This window comes from Astatotilapia calliptera, chromosome 16 (genome assembly GCF_900246225.1).
Source record: "Astatotilapia calliptera chromosome 16, fAstCal1.2, whole genome shotgun sequence".
Classification (NCBI taxonomy): Eukaryota; Metazoa; Chordata; class Actinopteri; order Cichliformes; family Cichlidae; genus Astatotilapia; species Astatotilapia calliptera.
The window spans coordinates 3,996,931-4,023,401 of record NC_039317.1 but is presented as its reverse complement, the minus strand read 5'-3'; the positions used below and the strand labels follow the sequence as shown (position 1 = coordinate 4,023,401).

Below are 26,471 nucleotides of genomic sequence, written 5' to 3'. Positions count from 1 at the left end.
GCGGCTATCCTAAATGGGCGTTTTTAAAGTCAGCAAAGAGACACAGAAAAGAAGACCAGACACCAGCGAGGGAGGATAAGAAAGACAGACGCAACAACATTGTCATCCCCTATGTAGCCGGTGTATCAGAAAAACTCAGGAGAGTTTTCTCCAAGCATGACATCCCAGTGCATTTCAGACCCAGCAACACGCTCAGACAGAAACTGGTTCACCCGAAAGACAAAATGCCAAAACACAGACTTAACAATGTGGTGTATGCTGTACAGTGCAGCGAGGAATGCCCAGACCTCTACATTGGAGAGACCAAACAGCCACTTCACAAGCGCATGGCACAACACAGAAGAGCCACCTCCACAGGACAAGACTCAGCAGTCCATCTGCATCTTAAGGATAAAGGACACTCTTTCAAGGATGCCAATGTTCACATTTTGGACAGAGAGGACAGATGGTTTGAAAGAGGAGTGAAAGAAGCCATCTATGTCCACTGTGAGCGACCATCTTTGAACAGAGGCGGAGGTTTACGACACCAACTCTCTGCCATCTATAATCCAGTTTTGAGATCCCTTCCCAGACGCCTTAACGCCCACTCACATCCTGGGCCATCTGACCTCAGGAATTCGCATGATAAGGTGGGGCCAAGTTTCACAATGAACACACCCGAAACTCTAGCTGATTGGGACCCACACCCAGTTTCACACCTTGGCTCAGGCGATTAGAGGATCATCAGGGGGTCCTTTTGTCCCTCTGTGGGGGGAAACTCCCACTAGGTTTATATCTGGGACTCTCCACCATTTGACATATCTGTACCAGTGGCTGGGTACTCTTCCTTTGAAAGAGCCAAGAGCCTTCCTTTCCACTTCCTCCATGTAAAGGGACTCTCCACCATTTGACCTTAGAACTGAAGAAGCTTCTCGGATGAGAGGTGAAACGTCTTCAAGCAACTTAAAGAAGTCCAGACGCTTTTCTTTGCAAGCTCCTTTGACTACGATGACCTGGATGACTGAGAACCTTCACAGACATCTTTACCTATAGGACATCTCTAAAGTATATAAAAGTACGGATAAAATCCCAAAATGTGTGCCCTCCTTCACACTTACATTAAACATTAAACTGCTTTTTCAGCTTGTCTACCAGCCATAAAGAAGGTTTTTGGCTCTTTGGTGTTGCCTACACTTTCCAGCGAAAGAGACAGTTTACTGCAACTTTACTCTGATGTTAGTCTGTCATCTGTTAGCCGACTGCAGCTGGTCCAAAACGCTGCAGCACGGTTACTAACTGGCACACGCAAGCGAGACCACATATCTCCCATACTGTCATCCTTTCACTGGCTGCCAGTTAGTTTTCAAACTAATTTTAAGATTTTATTATTTGTTTTTAAGGCGTTGCATGGGTTAGCACGCTCATACCTTTCTGATGTTTTAAATTCGTATACTTCTGCAAGATCACTGAGGTCTGCGGATCGAATGCTCTTGGCTGTCCCGAGGTCCAGATTAAAGTAGAGAGGAGATCGGGCCTTTGCTGTGACTGCTTCTAAATTGTGGAACAAACTGCCCCTTCACATCAGGACCTCCCCAACAGTGGACACTTTCAAAACCTGTCTGAAAACCCACTTTTATTTTGTGGCTTGGATGTTTTTATATTTTTGATTGTCTTAAATGTACAGCACTTCGGTCAACAGTTGTAGTTTTACAATTTTTTACAGACGCTAGGACACATTTCCCAATACTTAGGTCACGTTTGCAAAACTCCTCACACAGTGAGCACAACAGAAGTCTATGTGGCCTAAACTGAGGACCAGTTATCATTGTCTTGGCTCAAAATGCATTCAATGACTACATCTCTCAAATTTCATGAATCATCTTCTCACTCAGACACAACAACTGCCAAAAAGCTTTGTACGTACAGGACATTTTGCATGTGCTTACATACTGTTTTCAAAACTGTTAAACTTATGGCCAAAACAATAACACAATGCAAAACTTGAAAAGACAGCAAAATCCAACAGCAATATTTTATTGAAACATATTTTAAATCTAACAATGCAGTTTAACCAGCCACAGCTGATTCTCATTGTGGATGAACATCTACACAGATGTTACTCCTTCAATTTTTCAACTCCTTCAATTCTGGCATGCCAGAAGATTCTTTCCTAGGTGTGTTGCCCTAGATGACATAAGATGTGATGTGGATGAGAACCTGTGGCCAAATGGAGGAGACCGAGTAGATTAGCATTACTATTGTATGTGTATCAGTGGATGGTGTGTATACAAATTCTTGTATTTTGGGATTACTTAGTGCAAAAAAATAAAAATACATAAACATAAATACATGATGTCTGATTCATTCCAGTAACATATATTGAAATTATAAACAGAGATGTGTCCTTGTTTTACACAGGAAAACACTGTGTAATGCTACATGTTGTTAGTGTTTTTTAGGTCATTGTTTTGTGGGTGACAAAGTGTGTTTGTCGGCTGTCAACCTTTGCTAGTGTTCTGGAGGAATGTGTTCATTTGAGACCTGAATGAAGTGTTTTGGTAGTTGTAGTGCATTTTGAATGTGAAATGAACTGCTTTGCCAGGCTGAGGGTCAGTTAGGAGAAATATGTGAAGAGTTTTGCAAAAGTGACCTAAGTATTGAGAAATGTGTCCTAGCGTCTGTAAAAAACTGTAAATCTGCTATATAAATAAATTTGACTTTGACTAAATCTCACTGATAGATGAAACTGCATTGTGGGTAATGTAGGCAATGCTGTCAACAAGGAAGAAGATCATATGAAAGCAAAAAGGACACTTTTTCTGATTCTGCTGCAGTTACTTTTTAAAACTATCCATCATGAAACTGACAGTGTCATGGGAGTGCGATGTGAAATCAGTTCTCCTTTAACGCCCCCGTGACTTCTCCTTAAACACCACCCTCAGGGCAATACTCACGTTTTTAGCTCCAATTTCAGGCTCTGTAGCAAAATCAGTAATCATTCCAGATTACTTTCAGTCCTTGTACTGTGTGTGTGTGTGTGTGTGTGTGTGTGTGTGTGTGTGTGTGTGTGTGTGTGTGTGTGTGTGTGTGTGTGTGTGTGTGTGTGTGTGTGTGGACAGCTGCAGTCTTATTTTTGTTGGAAAAGATTCTGGTAGTTTCCAAGAATATGTCCACATACAGAGAGAAAGAGTTTTCTTTTGGCTGAAATTTTCATTCCCTCAGCACACATGTTAGTGTGGCTATCTTTGTGAGGACCATCGGTGACAGCAGCGCATTCCCACGCACCTAAACTTCATTCTAACCTGAACCCCTTTGGAGGTCTGTCCCAAAACTTACACTGGATCCCACAAGGACAGAGGTGCAAACACACATTCACGCAACGGAGTCAGGTTGCGGGTTTGTTTTGCTTCTCAGACAGTGGAGAGGAGAGAAAATGAGCAGGGTTTTTTCACTTTCACTGGAATGTGCATTCACTGTGCAAGAAACAGTTAATGTGTGTGTGTGTGTGTGTGTGTGTGTGTGTGTGTGTGTGTGTGTGTGTGTGTGTGTGTGTGTGTGTGTGTGTGTGTGTGTGTGTGTGTGTGTGTTCATTCCTCTGATAAGATTTTCCTGCCAAATGCGAGAGGGGTTTTATGTCAGAAGAAAAAACACACTTCGGAGAGAAAGCAGAAGAAGGAAGCAATAGTGAGAGGAGGGTGGAAAGGAAGAAGGGAGGAAGGAAGGAATGAAGGAAGGATAGAAGGGAAAGGGCTGACTCAGTTATCTGCTTGTTGATCCATGAGTCACAAAACCCAGAGAGACCATGTCCGTGTCTGTGTGTCTGTGTGTGTGTGTGCATGTGTGTGCGTGCTGGCTGTAACTCAACCCTAACATGGGAAGCTCCTCCAACATCTGACAACCATTACTGCTGTCAACACATGCACACACACACACACTGCTGTAGTTTGCTGCGTCATTTTCAGCTTTATTGGACCAATAACAGAGCTGTTAATGCAACAAGCCTGCGGAGGTCAAAGGTCGACGGCCAGTGAACCACTGAACCAGTTACAGGTCCCCAGTACTTGCTGTTAGCAGGTCGTATCAAGTGCCTGATTGTCTTTGCAACAACTGTAAGAGCACAGTGTAAGACTACAACCACGTGAAAGAATGTGAAATTTTGTTTTATTCATTTTTTTTTGCTAATTTCAGGTGTGGGTCCTACTTTTGCTCTCTGTTTCCTTTAGTTATTCCACAGGGAATCCCTATTTTTATTGGAAGCTTCTCTGTATTGTTGTTATTGTTTTCTCACACACTTCATTAACTCGCAGTACCAACCGTAGCTCCCCCAGGGCTGAAAAAAAGGTGCAGTGACCCGGGTGGTTCCTCAAACGACCACCTGGGTCTGGCTCCAAAAGCAAATCAGTCCCCAAAATCTCAAACTTTATAGCAGGCTGTTTGCAGGTCTCTATAGCTAACTTTCTCCTTCATAATAACTGTATGGGGTTTTTTTTCCTTTGGGATGTGGCCACTTTGCTTGACTTTGGTGCTGTCTGACAAATAATATGGCCTTTGGTACTACTTAACAGTGTCCATAGAGTCATAGAGCTTTCTAACTCAACCTGGTAGCCTTTAGATGATAACGTAGCACTCCACCCTCTGATCTACAACAAATGAGGGGATGTCACAGTTTAGCTCACACCAAAGAGCTGGATCAAACTCTATTCAGCTTTTCATTGTAAACATTTTGAATTTTCATAAAGATTATGCTTCTGTGCCCATGCACTGGTGACGATCTGTTCTGCATATGCAGATACAGAATCTGTTTTACAGAGACTTCTTCCAGTGGACAATTTGTAATCTAGTCTTGATCAGTTGTAGACTTTGTGATAAGATGTGTCTGTGTTTGTACTTTAAATGCATATTTTTTATTTTTAATCATTTCAGCTTCTATTCCCCTTTACCTCAGAGGAAAACATTTTTGCTTCGCCTACATGATAGCTTTTGTCACAGGTTACTTTTCAAAAGAGAGCACTTTGAGACTTCTAAACTCCAAACATAGCAGGAAATGTAATGCCTGGGTTCAGAAAGTTATATCAGTATAGATTAGTTTGTGAAATTGTCTTTGTTTGTTCTTGTTTGAATTTGATATTGTTATAAATGACACTATTCAAATGTCTTGAGACATTGCAGCAGTTTATTGAAGCATATGCAAACATACATGAACAGTCAGTATGACAAAAATAAAGTTTGTTCATTTTTAACTATCCTAAAAGTCAACATTTGGTATGACCGCCTTTATTCTCTGACATAGCCTGAACTCTCTTCAGCAGCTTTCATTTCTTTAAGTAGTCTTTAGCACTGGTTCTCCAGGTTTCTTGAAAGACTTTCAAAGCTCTTCTTTGGACGTTTCCTGCCTTTTGTTCAGTTCTGTGAAGATGATCCACCACTGCTTCAATGATGTTGAGGTCTGGGTCCTGATAGCGTTCTGTTGTGTCTCTCTATTCCAATGTACCTTTACTATATTTACAGAGTGTTTGAGAAATGTGTATTTAAACAAGGTTTTACTGCAGTGTGTTTGGGGTCACTGACATGTTGAAAGGTGAAGCCACTGCCATTCACATGCTACATGGCATGTTGGATCAAAATCTGCATTCATAATATCATCAGTTGTGACAACACTATCAGCTGTAATGCAGTCCAAACCATGACAGAGCCTCCACCGTGTTTTACTGACAGCTGCACGCTGTATGCGTCCTCCCTACATACTGACAGCAATCTGAAGCACAAAATCCAAAGTTGGCGTTACCGTCTGAAAATGGTCAGGTACAAGGATTTTCCCATTTGTTACGGACATCACTTTCTGCAGTAGATGGCGTTGATAACACTTCAAGTGTTTTCTAATATTTAAAAAAAAAAGACAGATTTTACTTTTCTCACGCTCTTACCTTCTCTTAAAGTTAACTGTATGAGGTCTAGCCACCGATTTCGTAAAATGCAGTGACACACACACACATCTACGAGCTTTTCACGGCTTTACTCGTGTTTATTTTTCATCTAAAAGGAATCTATCTTTTAGTATGGAGGATAAGAAGGGGGAAAGGAGAGGAGGAGAGGTGAGACGAGTCCAGGAGGGAAGCTGGAGAGAGAAGGAGGGATAGAGGAAGAGGAGGACGTTGAAGTGTGCATAAGAAAGCAGCTCCTCCCTCCCGCTGTCTGCGGACCGGACGGCAGCAGCAGAAAAGCACCAATCAGCAGGAAAATCGCGTCTAATTTGGGATTTAACTCGAAGTGAATGAGCGAGTCTTCACCGGAGCACGGACCTGCGCTGCCCTCACTTCACTGTGCCCCCGTACCCTCTGTGAACCGACCGACATGCTCTCTCTGGGGCTCGCCGTGTCTCTGCTGGCCGTGTCCTGCGCGCTGTGGCCGGCTGCGGTCCGGGCGGCGTCCTGCGAGACTGTGCGGATCCCGCTGTGCCGGTCCATGCCCTGGAACATGACCAAGATGCCGAACCATCTCCACCACAGCACGCAGGACAACGCGGTGCTGGCCATCGAGCAGTTTGAGGGGCTGCTGGGTGAGTTACTGCCCCTCAGTGCCCTAATAAACTTTTTTTTAATTGGGCAGTTAATTAAGTCATTGAAGAACCTGGTGTGTAATTAACTGACCGTAGAAGCAATCGCACAGTGATTTTTCAGGTTCTCATGAAAACATGTAAACGTTTTCCCCACAACTTTAGTTTTAACTTACTGTTCACGATTTTTGATTTTTGAAGTCGCTAATAAGCAGTTAAAGCGCTATTTTAGGGCACACAGATTAGTTAACAAGTCGGGCAAAGGCTGAAACAGCCTGGGATGACCTTTTTATCATCTGCACGTTGCCTTGACATTAACATAAACACCTGACCACTCATAACATCTCTGTAATGTTATTTGGCACATAACTCAGAAATGATGAAATTAAAGTAAGGAGGCTTTAATGTACATACAGAAAGTGGAGTGAAGAACAGACACTTGAATAGGTCACTTCTCTAAAATTACCAAGTGTTTTTTTTCCAGGGCCGTAATCATCATATATATTTGAGGGGACATATGCCCCCAATCAGATATATTCAAATTTCCAACCTTCCAATGTACTTATGGAAACCATAAATATTGTTTTTCTTCTGTGCAATAACAGATGATCACATCTCAAAATACTGATTAGTGAGTGTTATCATGAACTAAATTGATGTCTTTATAATAATAATAATGATTATTATTATTATTATTATTATTATTATTATTATTATATACACAGCAGTGGGTAGGTATAATCAGTGTCAAATACTTTACTTTGCTTTATTTACCTTCTTTCTTCTTAAATATGCATGTAATTGGGATTCAGTAATATTTTTATATCAGCTGTTGACCACCTGACCCTCAGACTTAGATCTCTCACCCCCAGATGTTGACTAGTAATAAATGCTAATCAAATATAAACTAATAAAATACTAACTACTGCCAAGTATTTCCAGCAGATCTGCAGGAAAAATGTCAGGACGTTTTGTGGTGGAGCAGGGCTGGATCTGGTCTGATCACTGAAACCATCGCTTCACTTAGAGATTATGGAAACCTTTTTCTGCCTTTCTTTTTTGGCTGCTGTAGCAGTACCCTGTAATGGAGCAACCATATTTTGAACAGTTGGTCAGTGACAACCCACTTTCTGGTCTGACTGTAGCACTAATCCAAGACAGCACACATCAGAATTATAGCTGGCTACAGGAGGAGGAACCTGAGCATTTTCAGCCTCTTGGGTTCACATGAATTTGGTTACAAGAGCGTTCAAGATTCTGAAATGATCTCCGAGCTGTGGACGTTGTCCAGGAAAAACAGGAATTTCAATTGTTTCGCCGCAAGGGATGACATTCCATTTTTTTCTAATTAGCCAGCCAGTTGACCGTGAAGAATCATAGCATGAGTTGGTTTGAATACTGGAAATTGAATTCCTGGTATTTCCTAAAAAATTCTTGACAAAAATCTGTTTCCATTTTCTGGGGAAAATACCTGCGGTATAATAAAGTTTGAAAATGAGCCCGTTTGGCATCATTTTTAACTGGTTGAGAAGCTTGTAGTACAAAAGACTGATTTTTAAACCAGTGCGTTAGTGTTCAAACTTGTGTACATGTATCTGGCATTTCTGATGGAAACATCTTTGTAATTATGTATTATTTGCAGTTTTGAATAAGATGGTAGTCTAAATATTTTTATTCAACCAACAATACACCTGAGGCAAAAGTCATTTTTCTAGTAAAGCTGTCAAACACTCGTGGTTTTAACTAATCAGTCGGCTAAATTAATCCTTTTTCTGTCTTTCTTCCATATTCAGGGCATATAACCGAATGACCAAGGAGCACAAACAAAACAACACAACCACACTCATTCAAATAGTGCAAAAACAATTCGTCTCTTTCCATTTTCTGTTTTGTAACACTGTGAACAAAATGTCGGTCCATTTGCTTTGTAGGAAGAAACAAGACTTGTGAACATGTCACTTTAGACTGTGGGAACTTTTGATGGCCATGTTAGTTGTCTGGTAGTAAATTGTAGGCAAAAATAAAAAATCAATCAGGAACATAATCAGTGGAGTAATTGACAGCAAGTTCTGACCATGCTTAACCCTGCCGGGAGGCTTTCACTTTTCAAAAGTTTTAGCTTTGGCAGGCCGTGGAGTCTGCACACTTAGCAGGTAAGCTGACCTTAATGCCAGCAGACATCAGCTGGTCACCTATTGCATCCAATTGGCAAATTTTAGTCTTTAGACCTCTGACCTCATGTTTCTAAATATTAGAAGTATGGCCGTCTGTACCGATAACACTCATTTACACATAGTTTTGAAAGTGCTGCGTTTTCTGAGCAGAAATCTTTTTTCAGAACTAGAAATAATGAGAACCTTGGAAAATGGCACAGAAGTTATTATTCATTTATTTTAAATGACCACCTTCTCTTCATTTTAAGCGTGGCTTGTTGAGCTATAAATCCTGAGCAAAACTGTAAAAACTGTAGGATTATGGGATTGTTTTTTGTTTGTTTTTTTTAAGATAAAGGGGCCTGTTAATTTTACTTAGATATAATAGGAGGTATTCTTCCATTGAAGGGGACTGATATGCTCCTTTGTTATTATTTCCAGACTCCATGAGAGTAGCTTTGTGCGGCTCAAAGTACAAAATAATCCTTATTCATTTTACACTTGAATGTCGGGGCAGTGCTTAAGTTCACGTAAAAACGCGCCCTACTAGCTTGCATGCCTTTAAGGCTACTACTACTACTGCTGCTACTACTACTAATGATAATAATAATAGTGATAACTGGAATAATTTAGCCACACATAATAACCGTTCAACTCCAAATCTAAAAGTCTCCCATCAGGGAGACTGTTTGCCTGATAAGTTAGCCCCACAGTGGAAATAAATAGGATTGGTTCCTTTCGCATATTAAAGAAAAAGTTATTCTTGATTCTTTGTCTTTTGAAATTGCCACGTCTCACTACTTATTTCACTCATATATATTCTAGCAAGTCAGGTTAACAAAAAACGTTATTTTTATTGCAGGTGACTTTACATCGGTTTTGCATTATATGATTTAAAAATAGTTCAACCACATGAAATGTTACAGTTTTACTGTAGCTGCTAATCAAGGCTAGTTAGCTCCTTAAAAAAATAGCTTTAACTTTTTTCCCCTCATTATGATTTTATTTTCACTACCATTTGATGTATGTGGTAATTCAGTTAAGTAAAAGTTTCTAATCCATCAGACCAATACAATTAGGCAAATTAGATTTAGATAGTCTTTTCTCCTTCCACTCAAGTGGAATAGGTCATTATAGAGGACAGTGGAAGTAGAATCGCCTCAGTCAAAATGCATAAAATTTACATTTATTAAGTAAACTGTAACAGGAACTGCCTCGGAGCATATCTGCGGATATCAAATATTACTATCTCTCTGTAGGATTTGGCAAGTAACATTGCTTTTCAATCCTGCACGTTCTCTACACATGCCATCACTGTCTGGTTAAAAATAAACTAACTAAACTAAATATGAGTTCTGATTAAAGGTTTGGGCAGGCTGCCACAGTTAGGTTTGGTTTGGTTACTTTGGCTGATCTCCTCCATCCATACTAACAGCAGTTTGAACCATAAATTCCAAACTTTCAGAGGGTACCTCTCTCCTGACCTACTCCTTACATATTAACTCCATAATTAAAATGTTTTGCTTCAAAGAGTCTTCATTACTCTACTATACCTGTTGCCACTGATTTCCAGTCCAGGCCTTGGGTAATTTTCCGTGCCTCAGTTTGGGTTTTTTTTTTGCCCTGTTCCCTTTCCTTAAGGATGGGTTCTTGACAGCCACCCTTCTACTGAGACCGGTTATGATGATGCCTCAAAGAGCCAAACAGTAGATCAGAGGTCCCCAATCCCAGTCCACGAGGGCCGGTGTCCCTGCAGGTTTTAGATGTGTCCTTGATCCATCACAGCTGATTTAAATGGATAAATTACCTTCTCAACATGTCTTGAAGTTCTCCAGAGGCCTGGTAATGAACTAATCATGTGAATCAGGTGTGTTGACCCAGGGTGAGATCTAAAGCCTGCAGGGACACCGGCCCTCGTGGACTGGGATTGGGGACCCCTGAATTAGATGGATCAGTGGAAGGGCCAGATGCAGCTCTCAGGTTCTGTGTCAGGCTGGATTTCTTTTATTATTTATTTAAGAGATACTGTGTGTAAAATGTCACCACTAGATGTCAGTATATTGCAGTCAATTGAATTCTGTTTCAAGTGCTTAATTGAAGCTAAGGTAGCGGCTGTGGGACAGACAACTCGTGTGAGTGGTTGAGGATTTCCTGACCTTTTCTGTTAGTAAACGCTGCTTTCTTGCTGCTGTTAGTTGCTGTTAGCCTGTTGGATCCTTGCACACTTGGCGAATACACTGTCATCACGTGAGAATCCATTGAAATAACTGTGACAACATCAGAATAAATAAACCCGTTCATGCACATTTTCATGTGTTAGAGCCCCAACCACTGTGTAGGTAATGAGACATGAGGTGGAAAGAGGATAGAGCAGTGGTGGAAGAGAAAAAGGTAGCCAATGTGCAAAGAAAATCTTTCAAAATATACAGAAATATGCGCTGGCTCAAGACTTTTTGTTTTATGATAAAGTGTGTGTGTGTGTGTGTGTGTGTGTGTGTGTGTGTGTGTGTGTGTGTGTGTGTGTGTGTGTGTGTGTGTATACACACACACACAATTGGTGTGTTAGCATACTAAAATTTGCTAACTTAAAATGGTGAATAAGATACTTTAAAGTAGGGCTGTATAATAACGTCCTTGTTGTAAAAGCCAACCTTTTTCTTACTTCAAACCAGCAGTTTGACTTAAATTCATTTCTACAACCATATTTTGTATTCTTTGCTAAGGTAGATTTAAATTTGAAATATGTATAGGTGTTCATTCTTATTTTTTCTCTAATCGGATCATTTCTCCCAGTCGTTTAACTTGTAATAAGCGACCGTTTCACATTTCCATGTGAGACAAGCATTGATAACTGCATATGTGGTCACATTCATCAGTAATCTTCACTATTTGAGGTTTCTGCAGTCTCATTTCCTGCCATATTAGTTCATAATTTATCCATGTCTGTCTTCAATAAATACATTTAGGTGCTGGCTGAACTTTGAGCTTGGCTGAGGTGGGCGGAATGAAGATTTTAAAAAGTGGTTAAAAAGGACTCTGCTTTAACCAGAAAAATGTCCTAATGAAAGAGCTCTGGGCCAACAACCAGGAAGCAGTTTGAGGTCACAAGTTCAAGCTATTTCTGTGACTTCGCTGTGAAGTGGTACAGCCAAACCTCAGACCCACTCTGCAATAAAAGCACTGATCCATCCTCTACCCAGTGCTAAACTCTTTCTGGTCTCATCCTGTTTGAAACATGCAGCAGGATGGCAGATGGTAAAAGTCCACTGTTTGTTCAGCCAGGGGTCCCTGAATGCACCATGTCTTCACTGACATGAAGAAGACATGAGTCTATCTAGAGGGCTCAAATTAAGTGAGCTGAGACTGAACAACCGTCCTTAAATATTTCTACAACAAGTGTGGATATGAAAGCTTCTTGGTCATAGCATGTAACGTCCCATATGGAAAAGAAATAGTAAAAACTTATAAGTGATTACTCATGAAAGTGGCCACTTTCTCATTACCTTCATATATTGTTTTAGTAAGTATCCAAAACATACAAGTTTCATTATATAATTTTTCAAGGGATCTTATATCTGTTTTCACTCTTATATGCTTTTCATACAAGTTTCACACAAGACAGATACAAACTTTATAAGATTTATATATATCTTTTCCATATGGGGTAATTCTGAAATACCATTTAAAAGGTGAAGAATTCCCAGTGGATGAGCACTTGGTGACAACCTCTCTGTCTTCCTTTTCTCACCCCAACCGGTCGTGCCCAGGGCTGGACTGGGACAAAAATCGGCCCGGGCATTTTAACTAGAGACCGGCCCACCAGGTATTATAGGAAAAGTCATAAAGCCTTTGAATGAAAACAAACGCTGTTGTGACAGTGATGTACAATCTTGTTGGTATATGTATGATTTCTATACATTTTACGTCAGATAAAAACTTTGGTTGAAAGATTCAGATAATTATTTAATAAAAGCTAGAAATTTTAAATGAGAATAAGAAATAAAAGTATTTCTTTGTGCCCCCCTCTCCCTGTTAATGCCCTACCTGCCCCCCTGGCAAAACTTTGCTAGACCCGCCCCTGCACAGTTACCAGCTGTCAGCTACTTAGAAAAGGATCCTGGTGTTATTTGTCTCTCAGAAACCGTTCATAACGTCCCTTCAACTCATTTATATCACCTAAAAGGTAAACCTGTTTCTCCATCACCTGTTCAGCTCTGATGATTCAGTAAGGACATCTCCTGGTTTCATCTTTATGTTTCCCTCTCACCACATATCCAAACCGACATCATGACCAGCAGCTTTACAGCTGTGGCTCCAGCAAACATCAGCTGATACTAGAAATTAATATGAAATAAATTCTAACAACAGCTGATCAAGCTTAAACGTGCTGCTGTTGTTTAACGCGACATCCGCTGGTTTCCTCTTTCTGGCGCAAAGTGGGCGATAAACAAACAAGAGAGCCGATCAGCTGATCATTGATCAGTTTCATGATTGAAGCAGCAAAAGGAGAGGGAGGGGGAGAGAATGAGAGAAGAAGAGGCAGCTGTACAACGTAAAGACGCAGAATAATCTTAATGACCTTGTAGTACCATATCACCCTATTAGAGCACTTCGCTCTCGCTCTGCAGGCCTACTTGTTGTTCCTAGAGTATTTAAAAGTAGAATGGGAGGGAGAGCCTTCAGTTTTCAGGCCCCTCTTCTGTGGAACCAGCTTCCAGTTTGGATTCAGGAGACAGACACTATCTCTACTTTCAAGATTAGTCTTAAAACTTTCCTTTTTGCTAAAGCATATAGTTAGGGCTGGATCAGGTGACCCTGAATCCTCCCTTAGTTTGGGAGGATTCAGGGTGCAATACACATAGGCTGCCGGGGGATTCCCATGATGCATTGAGTGTTTCCTTTCCAGTCATCTTTCTCACTCACTATGTATTAACAGACCTCTCTGCATTGAATCATATCTGTTATTAACCTCTGTCTCTCTTCCACAGCATGTCTTTATCCTGTCTTCCTTCTCTCACCCCAACTGGTCGCAGCAGATGGCCCCGCCCCTCCCTGAGCCTGGTTCTGCCGGAGGTTTCTTCCTGTTAAAAGGGAGTTTTTCCTTCCCACTGTTGCCAAAGTGCTTGCTCATAGGGGGTCATATGAATGTTGGGTTTTTCTCTGTATCTATGAAGCGCCTTGAGGCGACTTTTGTTGTGATTTGGCGCTATATAAATAAAATTGAATTGAATAACTCCAGCTATGTCTTTTTCTATTCTAGCTGAAGTCCGGGACAAACTGTGTTCCTTTTCAGCTCAATATGAAACTCATAATATTTTCTCTGAATACGGGACGATTCCGTTTTTTACAGGACAGTTGGCAACTCTACTAACTAACCTTATGAATAAAATAAAGTTCATTATCAGTAACATCATAGCACCCACCCAGCTGTATAGAAACTCCGTCATGCTAGCTAGTAGTACGAGTTATTGTACTAACTGACTCACTATTAGTGGAAAGTGTGGAAGGTCACTTTATTAATGGGTCTGTTTGAAATGGAGCAGCGAACTTTTGGATGCCCTCGTCTTTCTCCAGAGTAGGAGTCACAGGAGCTTCCAGTCAGCATCACCAATGACTTGTGTTGCTACCACATGGATTTAAAAAGAAAATAAAAAAGATATTTCCAGGATGGACACCATTTGCTAAAAATGTCTGTTTTTTAAATGCTTGCAGGTGTTCACAACATATTTTCCTAAGTGCTCCAATTTGTCCTCATTATTTATTTATTTTAACCATATAAGATATTGTGTAACTTTCTTGAGTAACATTGCATATTTACATGTGGGCTGTAATCCATAAATATTGTGACTACAGCTGCCTCTAGCAAAACATCTGTATTTAGAGCTATTTGCAGCTATTTTTATTGCAAAAAGACATCTTTCCACCGATTCTGCCTTTATATACGAATCCATGGAAAAATGTCTTTATACCGCTTGATTGCTTGGATGCTCAAAAGTATTGAGTTTATGGAGGGAGGGTGTTGGATGTACACGGAACTCATATACACAGAGTGAGAGTGGGAAACTACACTGACCTTATTTTACCTTATTTTACCTGGCAAAATCTCAAGTTCTACTTAAAACAGTACAATGGCATAAGAGTTCACACCAGGTGTACATGATACACCTGGTGTGGGCGGGGGAGTGACTCCAGGGCGGGTGGACTAAATTCAATAGCTGCCACCCCACTGATTTCTATTTTGTCATTTCAGCTGCTCATCATTTATGCCCTCTAATGAAATTGCACATATAACCTATGTTTCCCTTCTTCTTCAAGGTACTGGTTGCAGTCCGGATTTGCTCTTTTTCCTATGTGCCATGTACGCGCCAATCTGTACTATTGACTTCCAGCATGAGCCAATCAAGCCCTGTAAGGCAGTGTGCGAGCGGGCGAAGTTCGGCTGTGAGCCGGTGATGAAGCGTTACAACCACAGCTGGCCCGACAACCTGGCCTGCAGCGAGCTGCCACTCTATGACCGTGGAGTCTGCATCTCTCCTGAGGCCATCGTCAAGGCAGACGGACCAGGTACACTCATTCGTTTGTATTATTGCTGTTATATGTGTGGCTGCCAATTTTGACCCGAGACAGCCTAATTCTGGAAATTGTTCTTATGTTTCTGTTTTGTTTTGTATTTTTGTTTTTTGTTTGTTTTTGTTTCACCATCACAAAAATGATGTTGACGTTGACAAAGATTATTAAAAAATCTTTTAAAAAAAGCACAAAATCCAAAGAGGGGGGAAAAATATTAAGCAAGTAATCACCATTTTTTATAACTAATAAGACCTATTTCCAATGCTAATGTTCATGCTGGTACTTGAAGGATGTCCTTCATTTAAAAGTGCAAGAGACAGTAAAAGGATGGTAACAGGAAGCTGTTCAGTGACTCTGGCTGACGTGCAGAAACATTAAAAACATCATAAACAACATTATAAAAAAAACTTTAAAATCAGCTCCTTTTTAGAGGTCCTGAATGAAGGTGTGAGTGAGCATGACCAAATGATTGATTCAAATTTAAAATGTAATCTTTATTAAGCTTTTTGGACAGTGAACATCAGCTTGTGAATAAAAAGTTCATAAGATGATTATTTGAAGCCAGACACTGTTTAATTCATGTATTTGACCACTGAAGTAAAATGTAGCAGGCTCTAACCTCTTACTAATACCACATACCAGTGTCTGTCAGCATGACCAAAGACTGTGAAAGATGGATGTAGCTACAGTAACATGAGCCCCTGATTGCTTCTGCCATTGCCTTTTTAGTATTTTGAGACCAGATGTGATAAGAAAGGGGTGACTTTGATAATCCTGCCTTTCCAACACTTAGAATGACCAAAATTACAAAGTGGACATGACGTTTTATTCCATATCACTCAGAATGAGAGACTCAAACCATAAACTCAGAAAAGTGTTCATACAGGTCAGGGCTGATGCCAATTTTCCTGCAGATTTCTAAAACACCGACCCTTGTAGAAAAGAAGACAGATTTAAATTGCTTTGCATTGGTTTCTATTTTTCAGACCTGAAAGCTATGTCCGTCTTTCATAGTGTCTGTAGTAATGAAAGGACTATCTGCATTGGAAGGTTAGCCTTTTCACCAAAGATATTCTGAGTGTCTCCTCAGAATACAGATATTGCTTCACTATTGAGATTTTTCTGAATCAAAAAGAGCAAATATTTTTCTTTGTGAAGACAAAGAGGGAGCTTGTTCACGTGATGGCCCTTCATTGCTATTAAACACAAGCGTTTTTCAGTCTCACAGATTTGTAGCATTTGAGTTTAATTTAAAACATTGGGTTTTCATTATTTAACATAGTTTCAGGATATTTTTAGGAATTCTGTCAATTTCAACACAACTTTTGATTTTGAATGTGTAATTAAGTAACAAAATGACTCTGCAGATTAGTGACATAAGTGCCATAAAGAGCAGCTATGTTCCATGACCAGCAGATGTGGCTGGTTCTGCTGGAGGTTTCTTCCTGATAAAAGGGAGTTTTGTCTTCTACTGTCACCAAAGTGTTTATTCATAAGGGGTTCATCTGATTGTTGGGGTTTCTCCATGTTATTGTAGGTTTACAATAGTACAATATATATACATTGGCAATAACCATAGCAAAGGTGATCCACATAAATAATACCATGTATGATATCTTTAAGAGTGAATTATGACAACATGAAAATGACTCGTACTCCAGTTCTTGCATAGTAAAACCAGTGACATCTTAAATGGTATGAACTGCACTCTTTCTTTTTTTCCTCCCGAGAGTCTCAACATGGAGGCTAACTCCGACGAGGATCGCTCACTGCAATTTTTAGTATATATCAGTGTTTTCTATCATGCTATACTACTCTCAGCAGTTTGTTTCTGCTCCCTCTCAGATAACATGAGTCATTCCCTGTCCAACTTCACTCCCACAGACTTTCTCAAAGAGCTCCTTGATACAGGAGGCCCACTCATTTTACACTCAATAAAACCCTCACTGTCCTCTGCTCCTTCAAACAGATCCAGGACCAGCAGGTCCAGAAAAAACCTTCATCTCAATCCCCTTGACCTCCATAACGATACACCCACATATCTCTGTTCTGCCCCAGCTTGGCTTGGCTCAGCGGGGCTTTGGGATTTTCCCTTGGTGTAATTTGTTGGTTTGCTGAGGTTCTGTCGGGGTGAATCATTTAAGTCATTCCAGTGATTTTCTGTGGGACTCTGGTCTGCATGTTGCTTTACAGAAGTATGTCTACAACTAGAAGCAGCTGCAGTTTTTCAGTGTATTGAAACACCAGCTCACAACCCCAGTTACCTTTGCACGCCTAGAGGTACATGGATGCAGTAGAACAGAGACTTGTACCATAAAGCTAATTCCCAGGTCATTATCAGTGTATTATGCTTTTCCCGTGATTGGATGCCACCCCACATAGCTCTTTTCCCTATCCTCTATTGATTTTTCGGTAGAGCTGCACATAAAGTGGTGTGGAAAGGTATTTGCCCCCTTCCAGATTTTTTTTGTATGTTTGTCACACTTAAATGTTTCAGATCATCAAACACATTTAGATATTAGACAATGATGACATAAGAAAGCACAAAATGCAGTTTCTAAATTAAGGTGTTTATTATTAATGTGAAAAAGTGTGCAGCAGCAGCAACTCATCCAATAGGTCACAGAAGACCCCAGAACAGCATCCAAAGACCTGCAGGCCTCACTTGTCTCAGTAAATGTCAGCATTCATGATTCCACCATAAGATAGAGACTGGGCAAAAATTGCCTGTGTGGGAGAGTTCCAAGACGAAAGCCACTGCTGAGCAAAGGAGCTTGTCTCAGCTATGCCAGAAAACATCTTGAGAAATTCCTCTGTGGACTGACGAGACAAAAGTTTAACTTTTTGGAAGGTGTCTGTCCCATTACATCTGGCGTAAAAAAGTAACAGAGCATTTCAGAAAAAGAACAACATACCAACAGTAAAATTTGGTGGTCATGGTGTGATGGTCTGAGGCTGTTTTGCTGCCTCAGGACTTGGTAGACTTGTTGTGGTAAATAAAACAATGCCGTCTACCAAAACATCCTAAAGGAGCAGAAGGTCCACCTCTGAATGGCTTAAGAAACACAAAACTAAGATTATGGAGTGGCCTAGTCAATGTCTTGACCTGAATCTGATTGAGATTCTGTGATGTGAGCTTAAAAAGGTGGTTCATATACAGGGAGTGCAGAATTATTAGGCAAATGAGTATTTTGTCCACATCATCCTCTTCATCAGAATCAGAATCAGAATGGGGTTTATTGCCAAATGTTGAGCAGGTTTACAACATTAGGAAATTGCTGCGGTGCTTCAGTGCAAACATAGTGTCATAAATATCACTTAAATAGACATGGAAAAAAATAAAAGGAGGGATAAGAATTAAAAGTGCTACGTGGAAAGATATGTGCATGAGATATACATGAGATATATACATGAGAATAAGAATTAAGAGTGCTACGTAGAAAGATATATACATGAGTGCAGGTGGTGATCAGTGCCAAACATAGAATGATGCAGTGACACAGCGTAGGGTCATGTGTTAGTGGTGGGAACAGTCATATGGTTATTGTTCATGTGTCCAACAGCAGAGGGGAAGAAACTGTTCTTATGGCGAGAGGTTCTGGTGCGAATGGACCGGAGCCTCCTGCCTGAGGGGAGCAGGTCAAACAGACTGTGTCCAGGGTGAGAAGGGTCAGCTGAGATCCGAGCTGCACGCCGCAATGTCCTGGAGGTGTACAGGTCCTGCAAAGATGGGAGTCTGCAGCCAATCACCTTCTCAGCAGAGCGCACAACACGCTGCAGTCTCTGTTTGTCCCTGATAGTGGCTCCAGCGTACCACACGGTGATGGAGGAGGTGAGGATGGACTCGATGATTGCAGTGTAAAACTGCATCATCGTCCGTGTTGGCAGGTTGAATTTCTTCAGCTGCCTCAGGAAGTACATCCTCTGCTGGGCTTTCTTGATGACGGAGGTGATGGTGGGCTCCCACTTCAGGTCCTGGGTGATGGTGGTACCCAGGAAGCGGAATGAGTCCACAGAGGTGATGGGGGTGTCAGTCAGGATGATGGGGGGGAGTGGGGCTGTGTGCTTCCTGAAGTCCACAATAATCTCCACTGTCTTCTGGGCATTCAGCACCAGGTTGTTGTGGCTGCACCAGGACACCAGACGTTCAACCTCCCTCCTGTAGGCAGACTCATCCCCGTCAGAGATGAGTCCAATAACGGTGGTGTCATCTGCAAACTTGATTAGCTTGACAGACTGGTGGGTGGAGGTGCAGCAGTTGGTGTACAGGGAGAAGAGCAGAGGAGAAAGAACACAGCCCTGAGGGGAGCCGGTGCTGATGGTCCGGGAGTCCGAGACATTCTTTCCCAGCCTCACATGCTGCTTCCTGTCCGTCAGGAAGTCAGTGATCCACCGGCAGATGGGATCAGGCACATTCATCTGGGAAAGCTTGTCTCGGAGATGGTCTGGAAGGATGGTGTTGAAGGCAGAGCTGAAGTCCACAAACAGGATCCTGGCGTAGGTTCCTGGGGAGTCCAGATGCTGCAGGATGAAGTGTAGAGCCATGTTGATGGCGTCGTCTACATGCATGTTGTCTTACTCCAAGCTGTATAGGCTTGAAAGCCTACTACCAATTAAGCATATTAGGTGATGTGCATCGCTGTAATGAGAAGGGGTGTGGTCTAATGACATCAACACCCTATATCAGGTGTGCATAATTATTAGGCAACGTCCTTTCCTTTGGCAAAATGGGTCAAAAGAAGGACTTGACAGGCTCAGAAAAGTCAAAAATAGTGAGATATCTTGCAGAGGGATGCAGCAGTCTCAAAATTGCAAAGCTTCTGAAGCGTGATCATCGAACAATCAAGCGTTTCATTCAAAATAGTCAACAGGGTCGCAAGAAGCGTGTGGAAAAACCAAGGCGCAAAATAACTGCCCATGAACTGAGAAAAGTCAAGCATGCAGCTGCCAAGATGCCACTTGCCACCAGTTTGGCCATATTTCAGAGCTGCAACATCACTGGAGTGCCCAAAAGCACAAGGTGTGCAATACTCAGACACATGGCCAAGGTAAGAAAGGCTGAAAGACGACCACCACTGAACAAGACACACAAGCTGAAACGTCAAGACTGGGCCAAGAAATATCTCAAGACTGGTTTTTCTAAGGTTTTATGGACTGATGAAATGAGAGTGAGTCTTGATGGGCCAGATGGATGGGCCCGTGGCTGGATTGGTAAAGGGCAGAGAGCTCCAGTCCGACTCAGACGCCAGCAAGGTGGAGGTGGAGTACTGGTTTGGGCTGGTATCATCAAAGATGAGCTTGTGGGGCCTTTTCGGGTTGAGATTTACAAGGAGGGAAAACAGTACACCTCTCTGAACAGTGTCTGGGAGGCTGTGGTTGCTGCTGCACGCAATGTTGATGGTGAACAGATCAAAACACTGACAGAATCCATGGATGGCAGGCTTTTGAGTGTCCTTGCAAAGAAAGGTGGCTATATTGGTCACTGATTTGTTTTTGTTTTGTTTTTGCATGTCAGATATGTATATTTGTGAATGTGGAGATGTTATATTGGTTTCACTGGTAAAAATAAATAATTGAAATGGGTATACAGGTATATTTGTTTTTTGTTAAGTTGCCTAATAATTATGCACAGTAATAGTCACCTGCAAACACAGATATCCCCCTAAAATAGCTAAAACTAAAAACAAACTAAAAACTACTTCCAAAAACATTCAGCTTTGATATTAATGAGTTTTTTGGGTTCATTGAGAACATGGTTGTTGTTCAATAATAAAATTATTCCTCAAAAATACAACTTGCCTAATAATTCTGCACTCCCTGTAGACTTATATAGATGTAGCACAGCAGCCACCAGGGTGGCATACTTTCTGTGCAGAACTGTAAACTGTAAAAAATTGGTAACTGCAATACATATCTCTGTATTGGCAGTTGTCTGGCCAATCTGGCTAAGGCATTCAGGCAGTTTTTAAGTCTGATCTCTTTAAGTTCACCTCCTCCAGAGCAGTTAAATGCCACACCACAGGCTAATGTGCTAATCTGCCATAATGATCTAGTTTTTACAATATCAGGGGGAAAAGGAGAAAAAAAAATGACTGGCCAAATAACCTTGTTGGGTTTTTTTTGTTTGTTTGTTTGTTTGTTTGGGGGGGGGGTGCAGAAACCCTGCAGATAGAAAGTTATTGTAGCATCTCAGGTCTGTATTAAGAACCTGGCTTATCGATACAGATGCCAAGGCTAAAGCCTGTTTTTACAGAGCAACTTTGGAAGTTTCTGAAACATTGACGTTTTCCACAGTTGCTCTTTCTGATGAGATAGATGGATGAAAATGTTCAGTTTGGTTTATAGAAGGGTGCTGCCCGTATGTACCTTGCAGGAGGCAGCATTTATAAATAAAAAAATGATAATAATAAAGAAATCCAAAGTCCCACATATCTCCAAAGTTAATTTTCCCTCCTTCTGGACCTTTTCCCACAACCTCCAGGACAGTCTAACCATCCATTTTGCCCAGGTCCAGATCACAATGGTAACAGTGATCACAAGCTTCTTGTTGAAAATATTTTTCTGGTCAGGTGGGACGCAAATTTCCAGCCTCTTCTTCCAGTTGAATATCACTACAAAACCCCCTACTTGAAGCAACCTCTACTGGCTTCTTTCTGTGTAAAGGGAGGAAATTTCGCTTTACACATGTAACAGATGTCTGACTCAAAGGGTAAGCAAAACAAACTGAGGGCTATTCACTTTAGTCGACGGTGCCTTGGTTAAAAGGTTAAGGCTTGAGGATATATGCAATGCTGTTGGTATTCATACACTATAAATAATGTTGCTCTAGGAACTTTTATTGCAACTGACTAATCACATTGTGGTGATGTCATAGCTTTGCAACTAGGCAAAAAAGACCAAAATCTGCTCCCACAACAGCTTTAGAAAGTCGATGCGAGACGATAATGTGCAACAAAGTCGGTGTAGGAAGCGGACTGAGATGGACATTCAAACTGCAGTTCATGTCATGTGACAACCAATGGGGTAATGATGACTTAGGTTTAGGTATAAAGTTGTCATCGTCATAATAATAGTTGTTGTTATTGTCATTGTTTTTACAATTTCTATTTTTTTTTTTTCAGTTTCATAAAAATATACTTTTGTGAAAAGGTTCATTAAAATCCAAACTGTCTTTCAGTGCTTTCTCAAAAGCTTTTGAAAGTAAACTTCCCCTGTTGGTTCTGAAGCAACATTAACAAAATTATGATGCTTCTAAAACACACACACAAAAGGAAAAACTCCCTTTTTAACAGAAAGAAACCTCTCTGCTTGGGGGTGAAGTAGTGAATATCAAAGTCATAATGACTGTTCTGTGCAGTTTGTGCATTACTGACACTGCTCAATGATCCACCTGTTTGAGTTGTATTCCGATAAGACCACCATTTTTAATCACGAACCAAAAGAACAAGTTTCTTTCATTTCTGACTGCCATCTTTCTGATCCATAGATCCATACCACCAGGACCCAGCCAGGTGTAACCCAGGTAAGGCTAAACCTTAACATTTCCATTTTCTTAACATGGTCTGTATGTAAAATATCTTCCAGGGCCTAAAAAGCAAAGCCTTAAGCCTACAGGATGGTCAGTAGTGGGCAACACCTGAGGGTTGCAAAAAAAACCCAAAACATCTAGTCTTATGAAATCTGTGAAAATGACCCTTATATCTGTAAACACTTGGGTTTTGGGGCTCACAGTCTCATTCTGGGTCATTATTGAATAAAATCTTTACTAAATGTTATAAAAAAAAAATTTCATTCATCATGTCAGTATTACATCCAGCATTATCCAGGATATGATCATTAGTCAATGACTGCTTGTGTTAAAGAGTTCAGCTGTCACCCTCGATTTCTGTCTGATCCACCCCTCGTTCATCACATCAAGTTTCAAAACCTCAAGTTGGCTAAAGTAGAAAATAAAACTGACCTTGAGGCCTCACAACCAGATTACACCAAACGGTGATGAATTGGTGTGTGTGTGTGTGTGTGTGTGTGTGTGTGTGTGTGTGTGTGTGTGTGTGTGTGTGTGTGTGTGTGTGTGTGTGTGTGTGTGTGTGTGTGTGGAAACGACTGCATTTTTTTTCTGACCACTAGACTACCCGATGTCAGTAGTTGTCAAACGTTTTCTGCCGCACCTCAGAAGCTGGAAAATCTGACACACCAATTTTAAAATTAGTTCAACATGGGTAAAAGGTCAGCACAATGGGATCTAGATCTCTGTGTCCCACCCCAAAAGTTTGAAAACCACTGGTATGAATTAACTATGAACCTGTTAAAATACTTTACTAAAAAGCGTGTCTTTCCTGGGTTTGATTCCCCTGACAGAATCCAGTCCAGACTTGTCAATGGACTTTCACTGCAGAGGACCAGATGGAGGTAACTTCTGTCTAATGTTATTTATTTATTTATTAACCTTTATTTAACCAGGAAGATCCCATTGAGATTAAAAACCTCTTTTTCAAGGGAGACCTGGCCAAGATAGGCAGCAGCAGGTGTCTCAGAATTACAGAAATTACTCAAACACAGGCAGCAACAACACACATGCAACAATAAGTGAAAGAATACAAATAAAATAAAATTCAATAAAATTCAATAAAATTCAAATAAAAATAAAAAAGTCAGTTAAAATGACAATCAATCTAATTGAAACAGTTACATGTTATGGACTTGGCCTCAAGGATTCGTAGTTTAGACTTAAAAGCACTTAATGAAATGAATTCAGTCATTTTCCATTCCTTCTGCAGTTTGTTCCAGGCCAAGGGCGCTAAATGGACAAAAGCTCTTTTACCAAGTTCAGTTCGGGCAAATGGAACAGAAAGCAACAAGTAGCCATGCGGATGAAGAGAATACCGACCAGCATGTTTCATTACAAGCAGGGAACATAGATAAGAAGGCAGCAACCCAAGTATCGCCTTATATATAAAACTGTATAAATGAGAGTTCCTCCGACTTACCAAAGCAGGCCATCCTACCTGAGAGTATAACTCACAGTGGTGAGTCTGGTACAGTTAGTGATGAACCTCAGAGAAGCATGATACACAGAATCAACCATTCGAAGACATTGAGCAGAAGCATTCATATAGAATGTGAAAAAAAAATCCATGAATCCACGTAGGATTTGTAAAGAATTTATTCTTAAATCAGGGTGGAAAATAAGTATTTGGTCAATAACAAAAATACAACTCAATACTTTGTAACATAACCTTTGTTGGCAATAACAGAGGTCAAACGTTTACTATAGGTCTTTACCAGGTTTGCACACACAGTAGCTGGTATTTTGGCCCATTCCTCCATGCAGATCTTCTCGAGAGCAGTGATGTTTTGGGGCTGTCGCCGAGCAACACGGACTTTCAACTCCCGCCACAGATTTTCTATGGGGTTGAGGTCTGGAGACTGGCTAGGCCACTCCAGGACTTTCAAATGCTTCTTACAGAGCCACTCCTTTGTTGCCCGGGCGGTGTGTTTTGGATCATTGTCATGTTGGAAGACCCAGCCTCGTTTCATCTTCAAAGTTCTCACTGATGGAAGGAGGTTTTGGCTCAAAATCTCACAATACATGGCCCCATTCATTCTGTCCTTAACACGGATCAGTCGTCGTGTCCCCTTGGCAGAAAAACAGCCCCATAGCATGATGTTTCCACCCCCATGCTTCACAGTAGGTATGGTGTTCTTGGGATGCAACTCAGTATTCGTCTTCCTCCAAACACGACGAGTTGAGTTTATACCAAAAAGTTCTACTTTGGTTTCATCTGACCACATGACATTCTCCCAATCCTCTGCTGTATCATCCATGTGCTCTCTGGCAAACTTCAGACGGGCCTGGACATGCACTGGCTTCAGCAGCGGAACACGTCTGGCACTGCGGGATTTGATTCCCTGCCGTTGTAGTGTGTTACTGATACCTACCTTTACCTTTTTTTTTTTTTTTACCTTTTACCTTTTTTTTTTTTTTTTTTTTTTTTTTACCTTTTTTTTACCTTTTTACCTTTGTTACTTTGGTCCCAGCTCTCTGCAGGTCATTCACCAGGTCCCCCCGTGTGGTTCTGGGAGCTTTGCTCACCGTTCTCATGATCATTTTGACCCCACGGGATGAGATCTTGCGTGGAGCCCCAGATCGAGGGAGATTATCAGTGGTCTTGTATGTCTTCCATTTTCTGATGATTGCTCCCACAGTTGATTTTTTCACACCAAGCTGCTTGCCTATTGTAGATTCACTCTTCCCAGTCTGGTGCAGGTCTACAATACTTTTCCTGGTGTCCTTCGAAAACTCTTTGGTCTTGGCCATGGCGGAGTTTGGAGTCTGACTGTTTGAGGCTGTGGACAGGTGTCTTTTATACAGATGATGAGTTCAAACAGGTGCCATTCATACAGGTAACGAGTGGGGGACAGAAAAGCTTCTTACAGAAGACGTTACAGGTCTGTGAGAGCCAGAGATTTTCCTTGTTTGAGGTGACCAAATACTTATTTTCCACCCTAATTTACGTATAAATTATTTACAAATCCTACCATGTGGATTCATGGATTTTTTTTCACATTCTGTCTCTCACAGTTGAAGTGTACCTCTGGTGCAAATTACTGACTGTATACACTCAACAAAAATATAAACGCAACACCTTTGTTACTGCTCCCATTCCCCATGGGATGGACGTAGAGACCTAAAATTCATTCCAGATACACAATATAACCATCCCTCCCAAACAGTGGTCACAAATCAGTCCAAATGTGTGGTAGTGGGCACATCTGCCATATTGAGATAATCCATCCCACCTCACAGGTGTGCCACATCAGGATGCTGATCTGACATCATGAGTAGTGCACAGGTGTACCTCAGACTGCCCACAACAAAAGGCCACCCTGGAATGTGCAGTTTTTTGCGCTATTGGGGGTCTGGGGACCCAGAACCGGTCAGTATCTGGTGTGACCACCATTTGCCTCATGCAGTGCAACACATCGTCGCATGGAGTCTATCAGATAGTCAATTGTGGCCTGTGGAATGTTGGTCCACTCCACTTCAATGGCTGTGCGAGGTTGTTGGATATTCGTGGGAACTGGTACACGCTGTCGTATACGCCGGTCAAGCACATCCCGAACATGCTCAATGGGTGACATGTCCGGTGAGTATGCTGGCCATGCAAGAACTGGGACATTCTCAGCTGCCATCTGCCCTGAACAATGTGAACCAT

General features: G+C 41.3%; 1 protein-coding gene across 2 annotated transcripts in view; it reads left to right on the top strand.

Moving 5' to 3' along the window:
* Positions 1-6,086: 6,086 nt before the first annotated feature.
* The window catches only part of frzb (frizzled related protein), a 28,789-nt gene continuing 8,404 nt past the window's right edge, over positions 6,087-26,471 (top strand). For both annotated transcript variants that reach the window (XM_026145188.1, XM_026145187.1), the window contains exons 1-4: positions 6,087-6,535; positions 15,001-15,249; positions 22,742-22,777; positions 23,614-23,664. In XM_026145188.1, the coding sequence (XP_026000973.1) occupies positions 6,331-6,535; positions 15,001-15,249; positions 22,742-22,777; positions 23,614-23,664 (541 nt within the window). In that variant the 5' untranslated portion in view covers positions 6,087-6,330. The remainder of the gene's footprint in view (positions 6,536-15,000; positions 15,250-22,741; positions 22,778-23,613; positions 23,665-26,471) is intronic.